This window comes from Myotis myotis, unplaced genomic scaffold (genome assembly GCF_014108235.1).
Source record: "Myotis myotis isolate mMyoMyo1 unplaced genomic scaffold, mMyoMyo1.p scaffold_m19_p_3, whole genome shotgun sequence".
NCBI lineage: Eukaryota > Metazoa > Chordata > Mammalia > Chiroptera > Vespertilionidae > Myotis > Myotis myotis.
Genome location: NW_023416335.1, coordinates 145053711 through 145077564, shown reverse-complemented (window position 1 = coordinate 145077564; position 23854 = coordinate 145053711). Strand labels below are relative to the sequence as shown.

General features: G+C 36.1%; 1 protein-coding gene across 7 annotated transcripts in view; it reads right to left on the bottom strand.

Annotated features, from left to right (window-relative positions):
• Positions 1-23854, bottom strand: part of ZFC3H1 (zinc finger C3H1-type containing) — a 58684-nt gene that overhangs the window by 10363 nt on the left and 24467 nt on the right. For 5 of the 7 annotated variants that reach the window (XM_036298643.1, XM_036298645.1, XM_036298648.1 and 2 more), the window contains 18 exons: positions 23030-23167; positions 21113-21234; positions 20556-20705; positions 18678-18852; positions 16011-16142; positions 15116-15655; positions 14921-15030; positions 11657-11788; positions 11428-11549; positions 10388-10489; positions 9923-10042; positions 9003-9186; positions 7539-7725; positions 5264-5452; positions 4433-4670; positions 1753-1858; positions 1471-1669; positions 842-936 (listed from right to left, as the gene is read on the bottom strand). In XM_036298643.1, the coding sequence (XP_036154536.1) occupies positions 842-936; positions 1471-1669; positions 1753-1858; positions 4433-4670; positions 5264-5452; positions 7539-7725; positions 9003-9186; positions 9923-10042; positions 10388-10489; positions 11428-11549; positions 11657-11788; positions 14921-15030; positions 15116-15655; positions 16011-16142; positions 18678-18852; positions 20556-20705; positions 21113-21234; positions 23030-23167 (3041 nt within the window). Of the gene's footprint in view, positions 1-529; positions 584-841; positions 937-1470; positions 1670-1752; positions 1859-4432; positions 4671-5263; positions 5453-7538; positions 7726-9002; positions 9187-9922; positions 10043-10387; positions 10490-11427; positions 11550-11656; positions 11789-14920; positions 15031-15115; positions 15656-16010; positions 16143-18677; positions 18853-20555; positions 20706-21112; positions 21235-23029; positions 23168-23854 lie in introns of all 7 variants that reach the window. The other 2 variants (XM_036298650.1, XM_036298647.1) reach the window with 2 other exon arrangements.

Genomic DNA, 23854 nt, shown 5'->3' with positions numbered 1-23854 from the left:
TTAACAAAATGTGAGTTGTTTTTAAAAATGTTTTTATATAGCCTAGCCAGTGTGGCTCAGTGATTGAGCATCGACCTATGAACCAGGAGCTCATGGTTCAATTCTGTTGGGGCAGAGGTTTTGGGCTTGATCCACAGTGTGGGGCATGAAGGAGGCAGCCAATTGATGATTCTCTCTCATCTTTGATGTTTCTATCTCTCTCTCCCTCTCCAAAATCAATAAAAATAGTGTTCTGATCACTACAGAGAGGTGAGGATGAAGAAGGGAAGAGAACTTAAAAAAAAAAAAATTCTTCATGATCTGCTATGACCTTGTTGTTAGAAAAAGAAATCACAGTGAAACCAAAGCAGTAAATACAGAGCTCTACATAAGTTACTAAGAAAGTGATGGTTGAGAAAAGAATCCTAAAAAGCTTCTTACTCAACATTTCAGAAGCGAGAGTTCTCTTTAGAATAAAGAAGAAAAAACAATGGTATGAGGCAAATTATTTATATCTACTTTATTTAGATTACCAATAAATTAAACTCACTTTTTTAAAAATCACTTATTGTCTCAGGATAATTCACTGCTATGGTATTGTATGCTAAAATTAACAATAACAATAAATTAAAAGCAGAATGAGTTACCATGGTGTTAATATAAACCTTCATTAAGATTATAACACATTTTACAGCTTTCTGTTTCTATTAAATTCTATTGCCTTCCTAATGGTCTAAGAAAGTGTTCAAATATTTTTAAAAATTATTTTAAAATGTAGTCAATCCACACACACAAAAATCTGTAGTCTTCCCACTGAACTATACTCTCATTCCTCTGCAAATTAAGAGTTCTACAAACTTACCGAAACAGATCCAAGTTATTATACTTCTCAAACCCAGGTTTAAAGAAGGATGCAATAAATTTCCGCAAAAATGGAAGAAGATTATCCCCTCGATTCTATTTTTAAAAGAGGAAGGAGGAATACACATTAGACTTACAATGTTTAATTAAAATCTTTCAAGGGAGGAAAACCCCTAAAATTCACTATTTGAGTAGGTTTCTTGAGTAGGTGGGATAGAGATAATTTCTATATTCTGATTTCCAAATTAAATTAAACAGCTTGACACCCAATACACCACAGTCTCAAGTTGCAGCCACCAATTAACTATTAAGCTTCTAATATATGTTTGGCATCGTGCTAGGTAGGTAGTGGGGCTCCAAATCTGAGTAAGACATGGTCTTTACCCTCAAGGAGTTCTTAACATAGAATACAAAGCAGCTCTAAACAAAATTACAAAGCAATTTAATAAGCGTAATGGTAGAACTATGCACAGGGTATTTTACAGCAGAGAGAAAAGGAATATCTAAAATAATTTGCAAGGGGCAGAAGGACCAGTAAAAGCATACTGAAGAGGCTGATGACTGAAATAATTTAAGAAACTGAAACATAAACACATCACATTTAAACATTCTAAGTCATTTCATTTTTACCTGCATGATGAAGAATTTGCACGTATGATAAAAAACCTCTGCATTCTGAGGACTGTTTTCAAATGCAGTAAGCCACACTGCCCTGGCTTTGTCGTGCTGACTTGTTTGCAAATATAAAGCAACAAGGGCTTCCAACAACTGGCAGTTCATGGGACAAGATTCCAATAAACATTTACAAAGTTCTACTGCAGCTTCATACCTTAACAAGAAAAAAATATGTCTATACATATTTTAAAAATCAACTTTTAACACAAGATTAACTGCTTGCCAATTAAGTTTTACCTCTCTAGAAGCTGGTGCAGAGCAATCATGTTTGTGTAAAGTGGAACACAGACCTCTATTCTTTCCTCAACAGGAAGGCTCTCATCTGTGCAAGCTTTTACTGCATCTATCCAAAAATATCACAATAGCATGAATCAAACATAGAATTAATTATTCCACTGTTCTTTCAACTCTAAAAGACCAGTAGGAGAAGATGGTCTAGCCCTTTGCTTGACCATCATCTTATTCTGAACTTCTGGCATTTATCCGAAGGAGATATTTCAGATATTTCTAAACTCATAAAATTCAATCTCTTACCCTCACTTTCCTGGTAAAAACAAAACAACCCAATATGAGATCTTGCTTCTATTAATATTTTCATTTAAACAAAGGTCCCTTTCATTTTCCTAAATTCCTTAAAACTTACCTAAAAAAAAAAAATCAAATTACCTTTTCTTTTTTCTCTGACCCACTTCAAGAGACCTTGACTGCTGTCATACAGCCATTTAAGTGTCTCCCCCTAAACTAGATCTTTTCCTTACTCCTTCGAAATACACTTCCCCCTTGTAAAGAATACTTCACTTTAAAAAAAAAAAAAAAAAAAAGAATATTTTACTTGACCAGGCCACTTCTTAGAGAATAGTATCATGTTTTACTTTGTACAACTGTCACTATTTCCTCCTTGCCCAATGGTAGTATGACCCCCAGATCTGCAGAGTTTAAAAGTGAATGCCACTCTGAAACTATTCATTTAAAGTTCAGTTACAGGTTCATAACTAAACAAACCTGAAAGCCTATCTCTACATTCATTTTATTTGATTAGCATTTGATAATGTACTTCCTCTTCTTTTTCTTTTCTTTTCGCCTCTGCTTCTAAATGATTGTTTATAAGTTCTCTTGGTCTCATATACTCCCTTTTATCTCTAACTACTATAGTTTTAAATGTCTATGTCCTCAGAGGAAATATCTCATAGCTTCAACTACTAAATAATTTACTGAAAGAGTACATTAAAAACTGCAAAGCACTTTGTAATTTAGTGACCTCTACGTTAATTAACTTCCAAATCCATTTCTCTACCCATAATTGTCCACTTTAGGTCCACTTCCTTATCTTCCTATTTCCTTCTGCCAACAGGCATTTCCAATTGGATGACCAATTACCACTCACAAATACTATTCCTACTACCAAAATCAGTCTCCCCAATTTATCAGTTTTCTACTAATGCAGTTTCCTTTGCTGGTCTCAAGACCCTAAATTCATCTTTGACTATGTTGTCTCTCCTTCCCTGATATTTAATCTGTCCCCTGCATCTCTATATGCTAACTTCAAATATCTCTAATAAATACTCTCTCTCCCAGTTTACTTTTTTTGTGCCTCAGTTATGGGAATGAGTTTCTGGTTGGTTTTCCTACCTGTGGTATTCTCTTCAGCACATTTTTTTTTTTTCTTTCTTCAAGAACCTCTACTGTCATCAAGTCTAATACACTTATACATAGTTGAAAATTTGGTAGGTATCATTCCACTTATGAAAGTTAATTCCTACTATTCTTTAGCACAGAACTCTCACTTTAATAAGGACCCTTCCTTCTTCTAATCTCCCTTCAAATCCAATGTACCAATTCTTACCCACTTGTTGCTTTTTGTTTACTTAGCTCCCCTAACAGGAATGTCCTTTTTTCCCTTCCCTTCTTCCCTGGTTTATTCAATAAACATTTATACTTAGCACAAAGTCAAACATTTTAGGCACTTGGAAAATGTAGATGTAAGACAAGGATCCTATCTTTGAAGAGGCCCATTAAGTCACATCATAGTTGAGCTTCAGAATCCAGCTCTAAGTCCTAATTCTTCTATGAAGACTTCCTTGATCATGCCAACCTACAATAATGTCTTTCCTTTGGATTTATGGCTTATACCATATAATTGTATCAACCACAGATTCCAATCTCTTCTATAAGCAGAGATTTTAGACTATATACTAATTCACAGTTATCTGGCCTCATCTGTTAATAATTATGTCAAAATGTATAGATTTTATCTTCTGACTAGGTCCGTGGTCAGCAAACTGCGGCTCGTGAGCCACATGCAGCTCTTTGGCCCCTTGAGTGTGTCTCTTCCTAAGCCTTAGGAGTACCCTAATTAAGTTAATGACAATGTACTTACCTATATAGTTTGTTTAAAAAACTTGGCTCTCAAAAGAAATTTCAATCGTTGTACTGTTGATATTTGGCTCTGTTGACTAATGAGTTTGTCGACCATGGACTAGGTTACATATCTCTTAGTAGGAAGGAACAGGCTTTATACCTTATGTGTCCCACAGCAGATAAATTATTTAGTATATAGTAACAATCAAATTCATTGATCGATGGATCAAATATTAATTACTTAAAAAACAAGATACAATCTTTAACTTTCACCTTGATAAACTGCTTCTAAAAATCCAATCAACTCATTAAACCTATCAAATCTATTAATCTAGTTAATATCCTTTGCTATAATCAGAAAAACTAATTATGTAGTATTAATTATGTACAGTTCCTAGCCTTCATAGATGCCAATGCCAATCTCTTCTGATTCAATCCTTAATCTTGAACTATAGCATAGAACTACAATTTGCAATTTATAAATCTGCTTCACTTAATTATGAAGAACCATAAAAGGGTAAGTTGATATTTTAAATAATTTATAAACATTTATACTTACCTTCAAACACTGCTAACAACATATCAGGATTAGTCTTTACATCTTGAACTGTTTGCCAAGGCATTATAAATGGTTCTGTGTTAACAATTCTTGAAGGATTGGTATTAGATGGATCATAAAATTTTGAAGGGAGACTGTTGAATTCAATAAGATGTATGTAGGCCAGCCATGCCAAACATCGGTCACTTGTTTTAAGGTACTCAGATACTATTCCATCATTAACCGATTTCAATGCATTCTAGGTTAACGAAAAAATAAACTCAGGTTTTTTTTAAATAATGACTCCTATTCCTGAGATTCAAATGTAAAGCCAACAATGAATAAAACAGTTGTATTTCTTTGGAGTGGTTCTTAAATACCTACATTAAAACTTTTGAAAGCCACCAATTTGTTTTTAATCAAAAACTTTTTAGAAATATCAGTATCAAATTAACAAATTTTATTATGCAAAGGTTCATAACATACTTAATGAAAAAGATTAAATTTATCTGAACATTTTCAGTGTCTTGTTATTCAAAATCTAGTAAGATAAAGAGAAATTAGTAAAAACAAACAAAACTCTGCATCCATATAGCAGATTTTCACAATGAACTAATTTTTTTACCTTATTGTTTGAATACTGAAATTTATTCTGGTGGGTACTGGACATATATTAGTTTCCTTTAAGCCTCATAAACACTCTAAAGAAGGTATTATCCCCACTAAGTAAATGAGGAAACAATCATAAACTTACTCAACTTCACACAACTTACTAGTAAGTGGTAAAACAAGAATTCAAATCTAAAGCCAGTTCTCTACAAAGTATAATTAAATGCTACAACAACTATTTACCTGTAAAAGTGCAAGTGCACTTTGGGATCTTCCAGTAAATATGTGCAGCTGAACTCTAAACAAAAGAGCCTCTAAAAGCTGAAAGGACAGAATATCTGATGCTTCCCGTTTGGCTGCTCCCATCAGAAATTCCACCATTCTCTCACATACATAATCCTTTTCTTCAAAGGTGCTTTCTAGGTGCAGAAACTACCCAAAAAGATTTCATAAAATTAATCATGCTTCATAAGATAAGATGTAAAATGCATATTTTTCAAATCTCATTATGAAACTGTCTCATATTAAATCTTCAATTTCTACAAAAAGGAAAATTATAAATATACATAAACTCATCTTCTAGTACTATAACCTAGGTTTCTCCTTCTACCACAAGTTGGAAAGTAAAATCAGATGAACACTAGAATAATACTGATGTACTCTCAGAATTATCACTGAAAAAATTCCATCTTTCCTTTCCAATAGGTAAATGACAGCAAGACTATGATATATCTCCAAAAATTCACATTTATGATCACATACAATTGGCATTGCTTAGGTGTGTCTCTCTATAAAAATTCTAAAAATAGCATTCATATTAGAACTAGATGGCAAAATAATTAAAAAGACTTAATCAGCCTGGCCAGTGTGGCTCAGTAGTTGAGTGTCAACCTATGAAACAGAAGGTTCAATTCTTGGTCTGGACACATGCCTGGGCTGTGGGATGGATCCCCAGTAGAAGGCATGCAGAAGGCAGCCAATCAATGATTCTCTCTCATCAATGTTCTATCCCTCTTTCCCTCCCCCTTCCTCTCTCTGAAATCAACAAAAACATACTTTAAAAAAAAGGAAAAAGACTTAATCAAGAAATGAAAAGGCCCTTTAAAACCAAACAACTTTAAGGACAAATATTACATCCTAAAAATCTGGTGGTGATCAACAGCATTAATTTGGTACTACATGGCTCCAGGTCAAAAATCAAGCATATTTCACTGTTCACATCTATTCAGTACTTGTGTTAGGCTCGTTAGAGTGGCAAGTTAATTCATTAAGGGATACCATGTTATACAATTCTTATTTGTCCCGAATTTCAATTGGCAAGAAAATGATAGATCTGACAGTAATTGATTTATCAGAATGTGTATCTGAATCTAACAGCTCCTGAGTTTAGCTGGTAAGAGTTCAGATATTAATAAATATTTCTTTTACAGGTGGATTCATTAAAATTTTAAGTTTAAACCTGAGTAGGAAACAGACCATTCTCTCAGAAAATGAGGAAGACCTATTTTTCCACCAAATCTTTGTATGTTGGCCGGGTTCACTATTAGTATGAATTACAGATTAATATTTATTTTTATAAAAATGAGGACAGCCAGGCCAGAGTGGCTCAGTGGTTGAGCATCGAACTATGAACCAGAAAGTCACAGTTTGATTCTCGGTCAGGGCACATGTCCGGGCTCAATCCCCAGTGTGGGGCGTGCAGGAGGTAGCCAGTCAATGATTCTCTCTCATCATTGGTGTCTCTCTCTCTCTCTCTCTCTCTCTCTCTCTCTTTCTCTCTCTCTTTCTCACTCTCCCTTTCTCTGTAAAATCAATAAAAACATATTTTAAAAAATGACAGATAATATATTATTTTTTGGTATTCATGGAAATGTTTTACATGAATAAGAAATTCAAAAGAAATTTTTTTTCAGACGCTTTGCACAAAATTCACTTAACTTCGCACAAACTAAAACTGCTTAAGAGCCCTGGCAGAGTGACTAAGTTGGCTGGAGCACTGTCCGTACACCAAAAGGTTGCAGGTTTAATGCCCAGTCATCGCGCATACCTAGATTGCAGATTCAATCCCCTGGTCCGGGAGCATGTGGGAGGCAACCGATCAATGTTTCTGTCTCTGTCTCTCTCCCCTTCCATCACCTTCCTCTCTCTCTAAATATAAAAACATATCCTGGGGTAAGGATTAATATTAATATTTTTTTTAAAAAACTGCTTAAGAATAGGTAAGTATTAAAATGATTTAAAATGTTCATGTTTTTTCTATACCAACAAAGTTAGTTATACAACAACAAAAATCACCTCTTCACTAAGTATTTTCTTCTTGTTTAATCTAAATTAATCTAGACACAGAAGTGGTTTTGAGGTTACTGGACACCAAAAGTAAAGGTATCATATCTATATGCAAATAAAGAATATGATCCATTAAGCTATTATCAATATTTAAGATGACCCAGAGTTATAAACACATATACACACACACCCACACGTGCACACACAGGACTATGTTATCTTTTCTACTCACAGTCCAAAAACTTTGATAATCAGGAGCATATTCAACAGCTGTTTCACACATTTCCTGCACCTCCTCCTTGGTTCCTCTTTTAGAAAACAATTTGAGATAATGGCACCAAATTTCTGGATTGTCTTTGTTGTTTTCCAAAGCCCGCGCCAGAACATTTAAAGCAGAATCCAAAGACTCTGAACACAGCCTACATGTTTAAAAGAAAAGCAAGAGGATTTTTTTTTTATGTTTTGAAAAGTTTTAAATTGAGCTACTCTACTGAGTCAATTTTTAAATTCCATTTTCTACTAGAACCTACCAAGAAACTAGTCACATACGACAAGGAGTGGTAGATCAGGATTTTCTGTCACATCTGTTCCTATTTCCCATAGACCCAACAATTCCTTTCTAAGTGGATGCTCAGTTAGCATTTACCAGATAAAACCACTGTGTTATAAAACCACTAAATTATCAACTTCAAATGTGCTTTATGTCCATACTCAGCAATACCTTTTTATGATTTACACTGATCTGGGAATGGGAAAAGTTAAACAATTCTCCCTCAAGGCCAGCTACTGCCTGTACAAAATATCAAAGCTTTCAATATAATAGTTCTTTTCAACAGTCAAGGTCTTGCTATATCTTGGAGAAGATAATTGTCTCTCATGATCCTATTCATACAATAATGTACAGTTCTTTGGCCTTCACTCAGTAAATGAGTCAGAAAAGAAAACACTGCAACTTATCCCATTAACATGGAAATGACACACAGGGCACGTTAAATAAGCACCATATTCAGGTATGTAGGTGTATTAGCATTCTGCAGTGCTGCCTTATTAAAAAAGCTTTTATACTGAGTTCTAAGATAGACAATCAAAGTAGCCTGTTAAAAAAAAAACAGAATTATTATCATTTTAAAATTGAGACAATCAAAGATTCCTGGTAGTAAGATTATTTCTGATAAACCTATCAAAAAGTAGGTTAGAATATACATTTATACAAAAGAAGCGGCCAACTGTGAGATTAATTATTATTTACCTTATTTGCATACATGTAATATAACACTATATGCAGAAAACAGGCAAGTCACCAGAATTTAGAGGATCTTAAACAAGCTTTAAATCTCCAAATGAAGGTTAACAAAAAAATTTAACCTGTCCCACTACTTTTTTAAAAACCCAATAAATAATCCTTATGCCACTAAGAACTTATTGTTTTAACTAATCCTACTTTGAAATAAGAGCTCACTAGAGTTAAAAACTACAGCTAATTTATTACCTATACACTGAGACATGCACACAACTCAAGATCTAATCTTAAACATTTTCTAATAGCTTTTAAACAATAAAGTGCTTTAGCTCTGTCAAAAAAAACAAAGGCTCCATTGATACTAGGAAGGAAATATGATTACCACAGAAGGAGTGAACCTCAAACACAAAAATATAAATGTGCAACAGTTTACACAAAGACTAGTAGTAGACCTACCCTTCATTTTGACTCAAGTACTTGTATGCAAGCTTGAGCCAAAGTTGTACATGAGAAGGATTTTCAAGCACACTTGCTTCTAAATTAGCAATGTCATCAGTCTCATTTGTAAAGTATCTGACATCATCTGGAGTCACAACTGTATCCAAAGCTGGAACTTTTATTCGGTTCTCTGGCTGAAAGGCTATAAAAAGGTATCATTAGTTTCATACTTTCTCTTACCCACAGACACAAGAAAAAACAACTGGTCTCATCTTTAAACTAGGACTCTACTGGGCCAAACAGAAGTATGGTCTCCCTACTTTAAGGTAAGTGCCATCACTTGATAATTCACATTCATTAAATTATAATAGAAAGTTATAATTTATGAAGATTTTTTATTCCACTATATCTAAATTAAGAGAAAAAGTGTTAATGTAAATAAGCACAAGAGAGCATACACCTATCAGGTATCTGCTAATCCACAAATAGCAAACAATTAAATTATGTAAACTTGAGATTATAATGCAAGATGTGCTTGACAATAAATAGGCACTCATTTGTATAGTACTCTGCTCATTCATTTACTCATTCATTTTATGAGCCTACTTACTGCATGTCAGAAAATACAGGCTCAAATCAAAGATTAAATAAAATAAAACATTTGCCCTCAAAAAGACACAAGCCAGGCAGTGATTTGAAGTTGTCACGATTACTAAAGAGTTATCCCTGGATTTACTGGACCATAGAAAATGCTCTGCAATGCAAGGGGCAGTTCTACACAATGAAGAACTACTAATTGCCTTAAATGCTAAATAGCATAACTGGTTTTTAAAAATAGAAATAAAAAAATAAAAACATCTACAATAGTAGATACACCAAAAGATTAGTAAAGTGGAACACCACAACTGAATGATTCAGGATCTTAAATTACTTCTTACCATACTTAATTGGTCCTGTAGACTGTTCATCATCACTACTGAAACTATTCTCTGAAATAGGTTTTCTCCAAAACTTTGGCTTCCACTTTCTTTTATCTTTGTAGGTTGTAAATGGAGGTGCTAAAGTAGACAGGAAACGACTTAGTTGACACACCTAGTTTTTATGGTTTTGAAGGCTACCCAAATAACACTAAAAAAGAGCTAAATTTATTCTGTTGTGTTAGAAATGACATATATACAGCGTGTCCCAAAAGAATGTATACGCACTTCAACAGCTGATAGCTCAATTTTGAAAATGAAATATATTTTAATAAATACTGCCTTTATAATTACTCAAAGTGTGTATATACGTTTTTTGGGCCACCCTATATAATTTTTTTATATTGAGAACATAATGCCAGAAAATTTGCTGTCATAAAGACACTACAATATCCTTTTGTGAGAGGGAGAGACATATATACTCACTATGGCCTTTACTTTCATTGATATTGCTAACAAGAAGAACCGCCATCTGGTCCATTGACATTCGATCTTTGTTTACTCCAAAAAGTTTCTCAACATATTTTTCTGAAATTAGACCAATGCTATTATCATAAAAAGTATAAAAAACATGGATTTCAGAGAAGAGGCTAATTAAAGAGTATAAAGTGAAGAACAGTTTAAGAATTAAAGAGAAGTATATGGTAGTAGTCAAAAATACCTACAGCTTCTAGAGGGCAAGGACCACATATTAACTACTATGCAAATCTTACCACATCATGCATTCCAATTTGAGCTGAAAAAAATATGTATTTCCTGAAACCAACTAAACAAGTGAAACTTAAAGTCCCAAATAGGGAATGATTAGATTCTGTGACTTTACAATCACTTTGGTTGTGATAACAGTCAATTTAATAAACTTAATATCTGGCACTGAATCTGGGGAAAAATTTAACATTTACTCATTAATGTCTGAAAATAACCTATGCTTTCTACAATATCAAAGTGTACAAAGTCCTTTTTATCTCATTGTAGAATCTGAAACTACAGACATCTTTCTTAACTTCCAACTCTTCTTTATTTTTGAAAAAAAATAATAAAAAGAGCTCTATTTTAAAATCATTACTAAAATTTCTATACAAATGTTTATATATTCTTCCAAATAAACTAAACTGTTTAGATGCGTTCTATCCAAATGACTTTCAATGATAGAAAGGTCTTATATCTTGCACTGTCCTATTGGTAAAGCACTGAGCACCACTTAGCTACTGAACTCAATAGTGGCTATAGGGCACTGAAATGTGGCTAGTGTGACTTGATAGAGTACATTTTAATTTAGGTTTGAATAGCAACGTATAGCTAGTGATTACTGTACTGGACAGAGAAGATCTAGATAAAGTGTCATAGGTCAATATACTGAATTATGACAGCAATTAAAAGATGTCAAAAAAAAACCTGAATACTACATTTTTAAATTGCCTAAATTCAAATTTTCATTTGGGGAACAAGAAGAGGTCTTTAATAACCTGCTGCAGCAGCAATTTCTTCATCAGTGCTTGTCTCTGAACAACCAATCAAAGACAGATTATATGATAGAATGTCCTGGAATAGCTGTTTTCGGCTAAGCGTATAGTCTTGTGTATGCTGCCTAAAATAAAATGACAACACAGAAAAGATAATCATGTACATATCAAAGTCCAAACAACCAAAACTGTCTTTTAGATTATAAAATGTTTACATATTAAAACTACTCACCACTGACAATCATCATCATTACAGGTTCCTGTTAAATCAAAACGGCAGAAACACTGATCCGGTTCAATCATATTACTGTATGATACTGAGCTTAGGGGAAGTTTCTCCTTAGTTCGATAGTATGGACTAAATCTAAGAAGAGAGATGGACATATTATGTTCCATAAACATAACGTAGAAAAATTTTCCTTCCCAACTAAAATTTCTATACTTAAATATTTAATAGCAACCCCATCCCCAGAATATAAAGTGATAGGGACAAACTACTTTTATACCCAGAACATAGAAGACCTGAAATAGAAAACAAAAAGCTCTGTATTTTAAAAGTAGTGTTTTCACATCACATAATAAAATACTACATAATGTTGGTATTTCTTACACACGTCACCGCCAACAACAACAACAAAAAAAACTAAGGAAAAAGTCTGTACTAGTAGGTGCTTTACAATTTTACAATTGAATCATACCCATTTAACAGGCTCACAACTTCTAGAAGTTTAAAAGACAAATACAACCTCCCACAAAATTAATCATCTGAGAATCCCTAATTCAATTTTATGAGAGCTGGACAATGCATTCCTTACACATGGTAACAGTAAAATTAAAAATTCTTGTAGGACTCCAGTTATTTTTTCCTAAAATCTCTAACAGGCAATAATCAAGAATTGACAATTCTGAGAAACCAAGATGGTGGCATAGGTAAACACCGGAAATTGCTGCCTCCCACAACCACTTCAAAAATACAACTAAAAGACAAAACTGGCTTCATCCAGAACCACAGGAAGGCTGGCTGAGTGGAAATTCTACAACTAGAAGGAAAGAGAAAAGCACACTGAGACTCAGAGGAGGTGCAGTGTGGAAGTAAAGTGCGGAGGTACGGAGGTGCACGTGGAAAGGGCTGGCCACTGAGGACGCAGTTGTCTTTTCCAATCAGGAGGGAGACACAAGCTCCCAGCTGCTCTGAACTCCAGTTCCGGGTGAGTCTCTGGGGAGCCAGACTCATACGCGGAGAAACTGGACTGTCTGGCATCGGGTGGAACCCAAGGATGCTTTCTTTTAGAGGTGCTTGCAGTGATTACCGTGGGATACTGAGACCCGGGGCCTCTTAGGGCAGGACTGAGGATCAGCCATAGCTGTTAGCTCCGCCCAGTTGATTCCCCGAGACCCCGCCCCACCCAAGCTGTGCACAGAGGCTTTTGCATATGAATGCCCTGGCCCTTTGCAATCTAAAATTACCTAACTAACTGCAGCTGGGTCAGAGAGACCCAGAACTTCCAAAAGAAGGCCCAAGGCCCCACAGCAGCTTGCATTGCTTCACAGCTGGGCCTCATCTGGGCACCTCCAAACCCCAAACAAGGAAAAGGAATCTGCAGATCTCTCCATAGCTCCTGCTGGGTAGCCTCAGGAAGAAGCTAAATTAGCACCTCCTTAGAGATCCAAGAGCCAGTGTACCCAGTGGGCAAAGTGGGACCATCCAGATTACAACTCCTCAGATCCATAAGGGACACACTCAGGGGGCAGACTCAGTGAGCACCAAAGCCCCACTAAAGCAAGTCTTGCCCCAGAAGGGTGACTACAGCACAGAAGTTTCCCCACCATAAACACAGCTGATTCTCACAGCCAATTGGCCTGGAGGTCAATTCTGCCCAGTGATACCTACAACAGTCAAGGCTTAATTACAACAAGACTGTGCACACAGCCCACAAAGGGGTGTACCAAGAGTGTCCACCTCAGGTAATTGGGGAGGCTCAGCCACTGGGCCCTATAGGACACCTAGCACACAAAGCCAGTCTACTAACACAGGGAAGCATAAAAAAAGCAGAGACAAAGAAAAAAGACACAAATGACAGAAATGGAGGAAAGCAAACTACTAGATATAGAGTTCAAAACCACGGTTATAAGGTTTTTCAAGAATTTCCTAGAAAGCGCTGATAAATTTAGTGAGACCCTCAAGGATATGAAAAAGGACCAACTAGAAATTAAGCATACACTGACTGAAATAAAAAATATTATTCAGAGACCCAACAGTAGACTAGAGGATTCCAAGAATCAAGTCAAAGATTTGAAATGTGAATAAGCAAAAAATGCCCAACCGGAAAAACAAAAAGAAAAAAGAATCCAAAAATATGAAAATAGTGTAAGGAGCCTCTGGGACAACTTCAAGTGTACCAACATCCGAATTATAGGGGTGCCAGAAGAAGAGAGAGAGAGTAAGATATTGAAAACCTATTTGAAGAAATAATGACAGAAAACTTCCCCTACCTGGTGAGAGAAATAGACTTACAAATCCAGGATGCTCAGAGAACCCCAAACAAAAGGAATCCAAAGAGGACCACACCAAGACACATCATAACTAAAATGCCAAGAGCAAGAGACAAAGAGAGAATCTTAAAAGCAGCAAGAGAAAAACAGTTACCTACAAGGGAGTACCCATACGACTGTCAGCTGATTTCTCAACAGAAACTATGCAGGTCAGAAGGGAGTGGCAAGAAATATTCAAAGTGATGAATACCAAGAATCTACACCCAAGATTACTTTACCCAGCAAAGCTATCATTCAGAATTGAAGGTCAGATAAAGAGCTTCACCAATAAGAAAAAGCTAAAGGAGTTCATCACCACCAAACCAGGATTATATGAAATGCTGAAAGATATCCTTTAAGAAGAGGAAGAAGAAAAAGGTAAAGATACAAATTATGAACAACAAATACATATCTATCAACAAGTGAACCTAAAAATCAAGTGAATAAATAATTTGATGAACAGAATAAACTGGTGAATACAATAGAATCTGGGGCATAGAAAGGGAGTGGACTGACAATTCTCAGGGGAGAAGAGGTGTGGGGGGTGCGGGAAGAGACTGGACAAAAATCATACACCTATGGATGAGGACAGTGGGGGTGGGGGGTAAGGGTAGAGGGTGGGGTGGGAACCGAGTGGAGGGGAGCTATGGGGGAAAAAGAGAAACAATTGTAATAATCTGAACAATAAAGATTTAATTTAAAAAAAAAAAGAATTCACAATTCCACCAGTAGCAAGAAATTAGAATCTGATAATAATTAATAAACTGAAGTGTGAGCTAACCCTTATTTCCTGATATGGTTTGTATATGACAAGACATTAATTTTTACTTTCCCTAAAAGAGCAAATTCATTTTTCAGTGACCATGATTCAATTTCTTCTTTCATTATCATCAAATATTAGAAGTTAAGATATCAAAAACAGGAGTAATCCTGAAACTGAAGTTCACTGCATCTTTCTTTTTACCTGTAGGACTTAAAAACCAGAAGAGGGCTGTGGTAGGGACTAAAAGGACATGGCTTCACTTCTGTTGTTTTATTCTGTGCTGTCATAAAATCTACATCCACAGAAATCTCCTGCAAAAGAAAACAATAACTTCATAAGGCAAATACGGCTAGGGCGAATTCTACATTTTTTAAAGAATATGAAATGTTCCATTACCTGACCACACAAAACCTTTCCTGTAATGCCTGTTGTGGTTTTTAAAATCAGTTGTTTTAAGCTGTCAGCTTTCGAATATAATTTTTGTAATTCACCAATTTTTAACCCTAGAAAAAGTTCTGGTTTTTCTACCATGTTCTTAGCTTTGTTTACACATTCTTTGTTAGGTGTATCAGTGTGTTTAAGGTTAGGTTTAGTAAAAGAATTGGATTCTAAGAAGGATCTTCTTCGTTCCCTGTTTGACCCAGACAAAATCTCATCATCAACATCATTTTCTTCAGTGTCCAGACTCAATTTATCTTGAGTCAGATCGTGAAGTGAGGGTTGAGGTAAAGAAAATTCAGGTTCCTCTTCCACAACTGGAGCGATATTTTGTTGTTCCTTTGCTTTAAGGGCCCGAGCTTCTTTTAGTTTCTGAATTTTCAGAGCATATTCATATTCTAGCTTTTGTAATCGTCTTTTTTCCATAGCAATTAGTTCTGCTGAATGCTTTCTTGGACTTGATACTGGAGAACTGTCCAGTCTCATCATTTTGTTTGGCTGGGGGAAAAATGATATAAACATTTTATATCGCTATGATTTTATAAACAATTTCTGGTAACTGTGCTATCCCCCCAATACAATGCCAACATTATAAAACTAGATAACGAGCATAAAACAGTTTTACAAGTCTCCAACAGTTTTGCTAGTTAATCTATAAAACAAAACAAAAAACAAAGTAAAGACAAAATAAATAAGCAAGGTTCCAAAAACATGGATGTCATTTGAAAACAAAGCTTTAATCTTATTCTATTTGAATATGCAGGAATGAGTTACTTTATCTATCTCTTACCCTCAAAACTATCATAAAAACTTTCTTCTTTCCAAAAATAAAATATTTCTACAAACAACTTACTCCAAAGCGATCTTGTTCCAGTTTTCGTTTTCCTATTTCTTTACTGGCCACTGCCTTTGCCCGAGCAAACTCTTCTCCATACTTTAGAGTCAAAGCTTTTTTAACTGTAACACGTTGTTGCACTTTGTGAATCTGAAAATAAAGGATAATTCTAAAAATGTAAATGTTAAGCCGTAGAAGAGGAAATAACTTCTTTTTAACACAGCAGGGCATTCAATGGAAAATATAAATATTCCAATATTATGTCTCAAAGGAGAACATTATTTTATTAAAAATTTAGCCGATAAGAACAAAGTAGGTGGGATCTCAATACCAGATATTAAGCTGTATTACAAAGCCACTGTTCTCAAAACTGCCTGGTACTGACACAAGAACAGACATATAGATCAATGCAATAGAATAGAGAACCCAGAAATCGACCGGAACCAATACACTCAATTAGTATTTAAGAAAGGAGGCAAGAACATACAATGGAGTCAAGACAGTCTCTTCAATAAATGGTGTTGGGAAAATTGGACAGATACATGAAAAAAAATGAAACTAGACCACCAACTTACACCATACACAAAAATAAACTCAAGGAAAAAAACCAAGATAGTGGTATAGGTAAACACCGGAAATTGCTGCCTCCCACAACCACTTCAAAAATACAACTAAAAGACAAAACGGACTTCATCCAGAACCACAGGAAGGCTGGCTGAGTGGAAATTCTACAAATAGAAGGAAAGAGAAAAGCACACTGAGACTCAGAGGAGGTGCAGTGTGGAAGTAAAGTGCGGAGGTACGGAGGTGCACGTGGAAAGGGCTGGCCACTGAGGACGCAGTTGTCTTTTCAAATCGGGAGGGAGACACAAGCTCCCAGCTGTTCTGAACTCCAGTTCCGGGCGAGTCTCTGGGGAGCCAGACTCATACGCGGAGAAACTGGACTGTCTGGCAGCAGGCAGAACTCGAGGGCGGCTTCCTCTCAGAGGTGCTTGCAGTGATTACCGTGGGATACTGAGACCCGGGGCCTCTTAGGGCAGGACTGAGGATCAGCCATAGCTGTTAGCTCTGCCCAGTTGATTCCCCGAGACCCCGCCCCACCCAAGCTGTGCACAGAGGCTTTTGCATATGAATGCCCTGGCCCTTTGCAATCTAAAATTACCTAACTAACTGCAGCTGGGTCAGAGAGACCCAGAACTTCCAAAAGAAGGCCCAAGGCCCCACAGCAGCTTGCATTGCTTCACAGCTGGGCCTCATCTGGGCACCTCCAAACCCCAAACAAGGAAAAGGAATCTGCAGATCTCTCCATAGCTCCTGCTGGGTAGCCTCAGGAAGAGGCTAAATTAGCACCTCCTTAGAGATCCAAGAGCCAATGTACCCAGTGGGCAGAGTGGGACCATCCAGATTACAACTCCTCAGATCCATAAGGGACACACTCAGGGGGCAGACTCAGTGAGCACCAAAGCCCCACTAAAGCAAGTCTTGCCCCAGAAGGGTGACTACAGCACAGAAGTTCTCCCACTGTATACAGCTGCTAGGGCATTGGAAACTAAAGAGAAAATAAACAAATGGGACTACATCAAAATAAAAAGCTTCTGCACAGCAAAAGAAACCATCAACAAAACAAGAAAGCCCACTGCATGGGAGAACATATTTGCCAATGCTATCACCAATAACATTTATAGGGAACTCATACAACTTAACAAAAGGAAGATAAACAATCCAATAAAAAAATGGGCAAAGGACCTAAATAGAAACTTTTCAAAAGAAGACAGAAGGAAGGCCAAGAGACATGAAAACATGCTCAAAGTCAGTAATCATCCGAGAGATGTAAATCAAAACAACAATGAGGTACCATCTCACACCAGTCAGACTGGCTATCATCAACAAATCAACAAACGACAAGTGCTGGAGAGGATGTGGAGAAAAAGGAACACTTGTGCACTGCTGGTGGGAATGCAGACTGGTGCAGCCACTATGGAAGACAGTATGGAGTTTCCTCAAAAAGTTAAAAATGGAACTCCCATTTGACCCAGTGATCCCACTTCTAGGAATATATCCCAAGAAACCAGAAACACCAATCAGAAAGGATATATGCACCCCTATGTTCATAGCAGCACAATTTACCATAGCTAAGATTTGGAAACAGCCTAAGTGCCCATCAGTAGATGAATGGATTAGAAAACTGTGGTACATCTACACAATGGAATACTATGCTGCTGTGAAAAAGAAGGAATTCTTACCATTTGCAACAGCATGGATTTAACTGGAGAGCATTATGCTAAGTGAAATAAGCCAGTCAATGAAGGAAAAATACCACATGATCTCACTCATTTATGGATAACAAAGACCATTATAAAATGATGAACAAAAATAGATACAAAGGCAGAGCAGCATGGAACAGACTGTCTAACTACAGCGGGAAGGCCGGGGAGGGTTGTGGGGGGCGGGGTAAGAGATCAACCGAAGAACTTGTATGCATGCATATAAGCATAACCAATGGACACAAGACACTGGGGGGTAGGGGAGGCTGGGGGAAGGTCAAGGGGGAAAAAAAAGGAGACAAATGTACTACTCTTTGTAATACTTTAAGCAATAAAACAAAATTTTAAAAAAAATTTGGCCCATAGAAAATGGGTAGTAAACATGAGACTACAATATTTTAATTTAAAAAAAGAACATTACTTGTTCCTGAAGCTTCTTCAAAAACATTTTGTTGGCATTGAGAATTTTCTCTGTTGCTTGAAGCTGTTCTGTAAGTTTGGCAATCTTTGTTTCAGCATTTCGAACAGATTCTTTCTTCTTAGCTTCTTGCTGTACTAGATGCTTTAAAACAGATTCATCTTTCATCAAGAGAATCCTAATTTAAAAGCAACAAAATCCTCGTTAATATTTTTCTAAACGAGTGGACTAAACACCCTCAGAATAAAAATTACAAAGCAGTAGTTCATTTTTAAATATATATTTATGATATACAGGTGAGAGTTTTAAAAGATTAATATTTTTATACTCACCAATCACACAGGTATTCAAATAGGCAGTTACATTTTATAAAAGTAACTATAGGTCTTTTTTTAAAAAAATCATTTAAATCTAAGTTAATAATAAATGTTTAATGTTGAATGAATCTGACCCCATATGACTTCTGAAAAATGAGGACTTCGGCAGAATGTTCTGTTTAATTTCATATATAATGAAGAGATTAACCAAATAACTTATATGCACATATGCATTACCCATTGACACAGACAATAGGGTGGTTAACACCAGGGGCATGACAGGAACCATGGTTGGGGGAACAAAGAGGGGAACATCTGTAATTCTCCCAACAATAAAGATTCAGAAAAAAGAAAATAAAAAGTAACAAGATTTAAATTTAAAGAGCTGGTTAGCAAATTATAAAAACAGGACAGAGAAAGTCTCACCATCTTTGCACAGAACCTTATGTTTTTAAACATGTATTTTTAAATCTAAAAGGGGTCTGAGTAGCAGAACAAAGCTCAGAACTGTTGATGTTATCTAAAACCATTTTGCTCTCCATCAGTTAATGATATCAGGGTGTTTGGAGTGGAAAAAAATGTCTATCCATAAAATGATGTAATTATTTCTATCAAGTATTTGTTACTGGCCCTCATCACAAGACAAAAATTTTGTAACTACACATGGTGATGGACTTTAACTAGACTTACTGTGGTCATCATTTCACAATACATCCAAATATCAAATCATTACACACGTTGTACACTTGAAACTGTTACCTGTCAATTATACCCCAATAAAATAACCCCCAAATATGCCAATGTATTCAAATACGTTCTATCATTCAACATATTCAACTGGTGAAGTTTTTTTTACACATTCTCAAAATTCTGAAACACCACTTGAACGATACAATAACCTCACAAAACATGCAAGAGGTTTATGATCCTTAACTTTATATTCAGTTTATAATAACACAGATTTGACCATGTGTCTTATTGGACAAACTAGATGACTATTTCCAACAATTAAGTCCATCTTTAACCATAAAAATATGCCTCTAAAGAAGGTATTTCAAAAATCAGGCCAGAAGTTTTAAAGAAAATTCCAAATAAGCCATGTATAAAACTGAAGGGACAAACTCATTTGAAGTCTTGGTATTTTTATTTAAATATTATTACTTTAGGTAAATGTATAATTCACCAAAATGATAATCTTGTAAAATTCTACCAAGTATAAAAGAATCTGTAGCCCTAGCTGGTTTGGCTCACTGGATAGAGCGTCAGTCTGCAAACTGAAGGGTTCCGGGTTTGATTCCAATCAAGGGCACATGCCTGGGTTGTGGGCTCGATCCCCAGTAGGGGGTGTGCAGGAGGCAGCCAATCAATAATTCTCTCTCATCATTGATGTTTCTATCTCTTTCTCACCCTCTCCCTTTCTGATGTCAATAAAAATATATATTTTTTTTTAAAAAGAATTTGTAATCATATAGTGTTCTTAGTATTAACATATACCACAAAAAGATATCCCTCTAACATATGAGAATTAGATACATGCAGTATTTAATCAGATAATGAGGCTCACCTATGTTTTTTAAGTTTTGCTTCTGCATCTGAAACCTGCTTAGTAACCATTGCTATTCTGCCAATCCCATCAATTTCCACATCAGAGTTTGCTGGAGATGATGAACTTGTCTTCATCTGATCTGGTTTAATCAAACGCTGTTTTTCCCGACTAAAATAATAAAGACAGGTGAATTATACCAAAGAATAAATGGAAATTATTTTTCTTTAGAGATGTATTCTATTTCATAATATAAACTAAAAAGTATTAGTCATGTTGACTAATAACAATGATGACCAATATTCATGACCCAAGATGGTTTTCAAAGTGGAGAGTGTAGCTCTCCTTTATATTAGCTTTTCTCTTTTTCTCTAAGTTGTTGATCTCAGTGTATCACTGTAGTCAAGTCTACAGATGATCATCTGGCTCCCCCTCCTGTGTGAGTTGTAAAAAATATTAACTCTGCATCTTGAATAAAACCACGCACTGTTCATTTCCCAATGCCAATAAACTGTATACAGATTTAGTTAACAAAACAACACATATCTTTAAAGCTAATTTCATAAAATGCCACTTACTTGGCAATCTCTTCCTTTAACAATCGATATTCAATCTTCTTTTCTTCAGGCAAAGATTCAGGTGTTCGCATGGGATCATTTTCTTTTTCAGATTTTGGAGGTACCTTCGGTTTTGCAGCTTGCTAGAAAACATTTGAACTCAACCAGATCAACAACTTTCACGTATCTCATACTAAGATATATATTTTACATTGCAACCTAGTGTGCATTTGTATTTATATATTAAGAAATAATTGACTATCTTCACTATTTTCTATTCCTTTTTTAAATTAAATTTATTGGGGTAACATTGGTAAATAACATGCAATTTCCAGATATACAACATTATAATTCAACATGTGCATACTCTATTGGGTGCTCACAACCCAAAGTCTAGTTCCCTTCTATTATCATATATATTTCACCCTTTTTACTCACTTCTCCCTCCCCTAGCTGGTTGTTAACCACCAAACTAATTATATAATATACTAAGTAATAAAGACCTACAGTTTGAAAATAATTGAACTATATCCTATCTAAACAACTGCTGCAGTAAGAATAGGGATAAAAGTTGCACTTAGATTATAACCTTCAATAAAAACTGTTTTCTGGTAATGTAACACAATTTCAAAACAGTACATTTTCTTAGTACAGAAGACAATTATCCACTATTTTGAAAACAGGACTAGTCAGGTGGAAATAAAAATAAAGGGGATCAATAGCCAAATCTATCTAAATGTATACATGCTTCATTATCTATATAATAAAAGCCTGAGTGACTGTTACAGCAGAACAACCAGAACAATGGGTCAATATGATACACAGTGACCACCAGGAGGCAGATGCTCAATACAGGAGCTGCCCCCTGGTGGTCAGTGCGCTCCCACAGGGGTAGCACTGCTCAGCCAGAAACCTGGCTCATGGCTGGCAAGTAGAGTGGCGGAGGCGAGCGCCTCTGTGGCAGTGCTAAGGAGCAGCGAGCAGGCAGGCAGTAAGGAGCAAGGTGCCTGGGAATGCAAGAGGGATGTCCAACTGAAGGCTTAGGGGAGCAGGCCTAAGCTGGCAGGCAGACATCCCCCGAGGGGTCTTGGACTACAAAGGGCACAGGCTGAGTTGAGCACACACAGCCCCCCCCCCCAAACCGTGCATAAATTTCAGGCACCGAGCCTCTAGTCTATAATAAAAGTGCAATATGCTAATTAGACCAGACAGTCGAATGACCTTCCGGACGAAGCTGGGGCTGCGAAGGCCGAGGCAAGCCACCATGGCTGCCAGGGCTGAGCCCCTTGCACGCATTTCATGCATCAGGCCTCTAGTATTATAAAAAGTCCTAACAAAATATATCCACAAATTAATATATTAAAAATCAATGCCTCGCCCTAACCGGTTTGGCTCAGTGGATAGAGCATCAGCCTGCAGACTCAAGGGTCCCAGGTTCGATTCCAGTCAAGGGCATGTACCTTGGTTGCAGGCACAGCCCCAGTAGGAAGTGTGCAGGAGGCAGCTAATTGATGTCTCTCTCACATAGATGTTTCGAACTCTCTATCCCTCTCCCTTCCTCTCTGTAAAAAAAAATCAATCGCCGAAACCAGTTTGGCTCAGTGGATAGAGCGTCGGCCTGCGGACTGAAAGGTCCCAGGTTCGATTCCGGTCAAGGGCATGTGCCTGGGTTGTGGGCACATCCCCAGTGGGAGATGTGCAGGAGGCGGCTGATCAATGTTTCTCTCTCATCAATGTTTCTAGCTCTCTATCCCTCTCCCTTCCTCTCTGTAAAAAATCAATAAAAAAATATATTAAAAAAAAAATCAATAAAATATATTTAAAGAAAAAAAAAATCAATGCCTCTAGGAGGTCTAATTTTCAGGGGGAGAGGGGGAAATAAACTTTAATGATTGTCAATAAATTATCTTTCTTTTTATCTTTCGTTATTGCACTCACCTCAGCAGTTCGTCTTGCTTCTTTGATCATGGACTCCAATCCACCAAAAACACTATTTGTTGATTTGGAAGCCTCTCCATCAGATTCACTGTCATCTGAATCATTCAGTGTTACAACCACTGATTTATGCTTTGGAAGCTGCAAAGACAATATATTTGCTACCCTTGATGACAAAAGTATCTCTATCCTGTTCGTGGCTCTACCACAATTAGCTGCGTGGCCTTGAACAAGTCACTTAACCTCTTCAAATTTCAATCCATAAAAATAATGGGTTCCAAGTAGACAGTCTATGGTTCCTTCTAGTTACACTGCATAACTGACTTTGTCCCACTCTAGCAATACTGGTTACCTGCCAAAAACATACAATATTCTATATTCTTTAAGAACACTACTATGATCACCTTCTTCATTAAGTTTTATTTTCTCCACTTTCTATAAAGAACCATAATGCCATCTTTAAATTAACTCTTACAACCAAGGAAAAAATTAATAATTCTAAATAATTATTTTAAAAACATTTTGGCTTTTGCATTTATAATGTAGAGGGTAAGTGACTAACGTTGGTTTACCTAACGGAGGCAAGATTGCATTTTAACTTTGCCCCATTTATTTTACATAAAACCATTAGAAAACAAGGCAGAAAAAATTGTCATTTCCATCTCCTTAATAAACATCATGAATTCTTACATTACAGTACAGTCATTAATTGGAAAAATATGAACAAAGTATAAACAAAGACAGGAAAAATAAAAATATACAATTTGCTAAAATTAACTATAAAATAGACAGAAATCCTGAATGGACCAATGTATATAGAAAAAAAAC